This window comes from Amphimedon queenslandica, unplaced genomic scaffold (assembly GCF_000090795.2).
Source record: "Amphimedon queenslandica unplaced genomic scaffold, v1.1 AMPQUscaffold_13483, whole genome shotgun sequence".
In the NCBI taxonomy this organism is placed as follows: Eukaryota; Metazoa; Porifera; class Demospongiae; order Haplosclerida; family Niphatidae; genus Amphimedon; species Amphimedon queenslandica.
Genome location: NW_003546281.1, coordinates 14346 through 18554, shown reverse-complemented (window position 1 = coordinate 18554; position 4209 = coordinate 14346). Strand labels below are relative to the sequence as shown.

Below are 4209 nucleotides of genomic sequence, written 5' to 3'. Positions count from 1 at the left end.
ACCAGATTACAATGCAAAATATTCCATATCAATAATTATCTGTGCAAGTAATTGCATGTGCAATATTACATGCTTTAAAATAATACATGTACATGTATACTATGCACTGTATGCTTTTTATAGCGGGAAACTTTGAAGGAAGCAAAATTTGGCAAATTTTCTAAATTTTGGTGATTGGCGAATTTTAATTTTACAAATTTGTGGCCAAGTGCCATTGAGCATGTGCATAATGACTAAAAATGGCAAATTTTTATTTCAGTGAATGGCTATCAAAACGCCAATTTGCCAAATTTAATTCCCTCCAAAATTTCCTGCTATACGGTACTTTTAAGCATTATTATCAATATCAAAATTAAGTCTCAGTTCATTCCTAATAGCTTCAATCCAGTCCTCACGTAAAGCTATTGCTGCATCAGCGTAACTGCCTCTTACAGCATTGAATGAGCTTAAGAACTTTTGACAGTGCTCCTGCACTTGGGACACCTTCCTCTTAAAACTAAGACTAGCCTGGAACTCATTAATGCACTCTTTCATCAAAGGAGCCTCTTTAACTGCATTATTGACCAGACAAACTGTGTAAAGCTGGTTAGCAAGTTCAGAAAGACCTTTCTTAGGCAAAGAATTGAGATCAGCATAATGAGATACAAGAACATCATTGATCACTTTCTTTACTTTATTCACATCAACAGTAGCTGATGGACCTAATAGAGGTCAAAGGTCGGTATATACACACAGTATTATCTCACTTATACTAGCTCCTCCATTGGATGATACTGACGTTGATTCATGTACTTTATTAGAGGAAGGATCTGTGACATGAGGTAAGCTATTATCTGAATAAAAATAATCAATAAACTTCAAAAGTTTTCATTAATTTACTCATTGCTGGAAGTGACTTGTTGATGTATACAATTTTTGAAGGATCTATTCCTGTCAATTTAATAGGATAATGAAGTGGCTTTTTTGCAACACCAATTTCAGCATAGACTGAGATACTGCAGGTTGCATGTGAGGGAGAGGGATTTGATGAAAAGTGCTCAATAAAGGACTGAAATAACTGCAGTGAAGACACATAGTTCATTTGACTACACAATATAGGTGCATACTTCCATTGGTTCTTTATCAGGATCAACAGTCCATCCTAACTGTGGCGGAGTAGTTTCTAGAACCAATTTGAGGGTTCCATTTGGTTGAATAAACTTAAATGGGTCAGCAGTTTCATCATCATATTCAATTGATGACTGCTTGCTTTCTAAATACTACATGAACATAAATATAACAAGGTGAACTATTAAGTAAGTGTGCACATAAAAATACATTACCGTTTTAAGAACTTCCAAATCTCTAACAACAGAATACATAGCTTTCCAATGATTAACTTCTTTCTTTTTATAGTACATCATTCCAGAATACAATATATCATGAGAAGGTGCTAAAAGCATTAACAACATGTACATGCACTATTAACACTGTATAATATACCATTTTCAGCAATGGAATGATTAGTTGCACTATGAGAAGATTGTAGTGATTCATCGTCATTCTTTGCTGGACACTGTTCACTGGATATGGTAGTTGTAGCTTTATCACAATCACTTAGTATATCTGATGATTGCTCTGTTGTGTTAGTGTCATCAGTAGTATGGGATTCTACCTCATTGACTAACTGAGAAGGATCATCATTAATTGAGTCTATAAATCAAAATACATGCAGCATTATTGTATAGCACAAATTTTCAAGAGCTGTTAATTTCACAGATTTTGCACAATTCATTGAAGATTTACTAAATTAATCCCACAAAAATCAAGAGTACAATATGGCAAACAGTATACCGGATCTTACTGGTAATTTGCAAAAATTTAATCTGAGAAATAGAGTTTTGGGTAAATTTGCAAAATTTACAGCCCTTGCACTATGTGATGCATAGTATACAGTTACAATGAGGCGGTGTAGTACTTGTTGATGGAGTGGCTCTTGCTCCACTACTATTCTCTCCTACGCCATTACTGCTATCATTAGGTGTGTCTCCATTAGTCTCCTCATCACTATCATTATCTGTTCCTATACATCATACAAACACATCAACAGCAAATTATGCAAAAACTATTGTTATTGTGCGATGTATACCTTGACTTTGTGTATCATCTTCTGCTTCATTTCCATTTCCATTAGATATGTCTCCATTACCAAGATATCCAATGCCAAAAGCACTGAATTCATCACGTTCAATAGAACCATATCTGTTCCTTACATTAAAAGATCCTCCTTCAACTATACTGAACTGGTAGGCATCAGGAGACTTCAGTGGAGCTCTGACAAACTTGAGGCGATCAATCTGACTAGTGTTCCTTAGATCAACACAATGTTGTAGCTCTATTACCAGTGGTTTTAATAGTGCCTTAGATACTGATATTGCATATACTGCACTGACTAGCACAGTACCTTTGGGTACCTTGAAATTACCACCAGCTAGTGCAATAACAGCTATTTCAGTATCCTTGGACACTGCTCCTTGAGGACACTCTAATCTGAATCCATATTTCTCCCAATGGAGTGAGTGAGACCTGTCTCCTTGTAGGATAAAGAGCTTCTTTCCAGCTATAATGACACTAGAGTCTAGTGAATCTGAAACAATACAAAGACATCATACCGGTACCTAATACCAGTACTGTACACACACAATCATTCACATGTGTAAATGTGATGAACATGTATAATTTACCAATTGAAGGGATCAGGTAATTAAATTGTAGTCCAATGGAACTAGTTTCTTTGATAGATTGATCCTCTAAGGATGTGACTCTCTCCTGTAGTTGTGACTTCTCCTTCATTAGTTTGGCTGCATACAATTTATTAGCTTTAAGGTCTATAATTAATTAATCAAATATCAATAATTATTATTGATTGATGATGATACACTAACCAGTAATGATCTGTTTCTCATTCTGTGACTGTTCCTCTACTTGTAATGTCAGTTTGGCGATAACTTTGTCTTTATCAGAAATTTCAGCTTTGAGATTTTGATTGTCAGCTACACAATAAATACATTCTCTCATCTAATACATGCTGTGTGCATAGTTAACTAACCAATAATGATCTGCTTCTCCTTAAGATATTGTTCCTCCTTCTCCATATCAGCTGCTTTGAATTCGAGTTTCTCATGATTTTCTACATTTAAAACAAAAGGGTACTTGCAAATTCGTGTGGTAAGAAATCCTATACTAATGCATAAAGATAAAGCAAAAAAATACACCATAAGCCTCATCTTTCATGCATTGATGTAGGATTTCTTACCATACCAGTTTGCAAGTATCCTCTCAAAGCCTAGCTGCTATAACAGTCAGGCATTAGACATTTTTCAACCATTTTTGCTCAATTGTTTGACAGTATTCTGTGTTGTTTTACCATTTTGTCCAAATATAATTTTAAAATAATTTTACAAGTTTTAACTGATTAAAAGCAATTTCACATATCATATTCAAACCTATTAATTATGTCCAACTGCAGGGTTTCCCACAAAGCATGCTAAAGGAGCTAAATAGCATACTTACAAGAACTGCACATTCTAATTGGAGCAACCGTTAAAATCATAAAAACTAGGGAAAATGCAACGCATTAAGGGGCGAGCCTGAGCTGATTAATGTGTTAAATTATAATTATGTAAGAATTATTAGTAATTATCAATTAAGCATTAACAAGTCATAATCATTGTAAATGTTAAAGTGAATGTTAACTAAACATTGGAATACAGTCTTATTCATTATGAATGATGGTTTGAATGACATTTTTCATGTCATATGTCACTCTGATGTGACTGACAGCAAATAGTCTTTCCATCAGGAAGGACATCAGGATTGATGGTAGAGATTATCTTGTCAGCATACTCAATGATCTTTTCCTTTGTTGACTCCACAAAATCAGGTGATGATGAGAGAAGGTTCTCAACATTAGGAGCATTGGGTAACCAAGCTAGTCCATGTACATGAGGACTGCCTCGATGTTGCCACTCAAACCTCATCCAGTAGTCTGTGGCTTTAAGAGTATTGACATAAAAAGCATCAAAAAACTTCTGGATCCTGTAGTAGAAGAACCAGTCGGCTAAAGCAGGATTATCAATAACAGCTTTAACACGAGCCTGCTTATCCTCTGGATCTTCAGGACAAATGAGGTTTGCTAACTCAGGCCACTGGTGATCAGCAGCACTGTGA

The 4209-nt window shown here is 35.2% G+C and overlaps 1 protein-coding gene across 2 annotated transcripts in view; it reads right to left on the bottom strand.

Annotated features, from left to right (window-relative positions):
• Positions 1 to 307: 307 nt before the first annotated feature.
• Positions 308 to 4209, bottom strand: part of LOC109580640 (uncharacterized) — a 12507-nt gene continuing 8605 nt past the window's right edge. For both annotated transcript variants that reach the window (XM_019994046.1, XM_019994045.1), the window contains 11 exons: positions 3089 to 3169; positions 2925 to 3032; positions 2724 to 2867; positions 2129 to 2626; positions 1958 to 2062; positions 1483 to 1692; positions 1323 to 1432; positions 1107 to 1259; positions 880 to 1057; positions 747 to 833; positions 308 to 701 (listed from right to left, as the gene is read on the bottom strand). In XM_019994046.1, the coding sequence (XP_019849605.1) occupies positions 328 to 701; positions 747 to 833; positions 880 to 1057; positions 1107 to 1259; positions 1323 to 1432; positions 1483 to 1692; positions 1958 to 2062; positions 2129 to 2626; positions 2724 to 2867; positions 2925 to 3032; positions 3089 to 3169 (2048 nt within the window). In that variant the 3' untranslated portion in view covers positions 308 to 327. The remainder of the gene's footprint in view (positions 702 to 746; positions 834 to 879; positions 1058 to 1106; positions 1260 to 1322; positions 1433 to 1482; positions 1693 to 1957; positions 2063 to 2128; positions 2627 to 2723; positions 2868 to 2924; positions 3033 to 3088; positions 3170 to 4209) is intronic.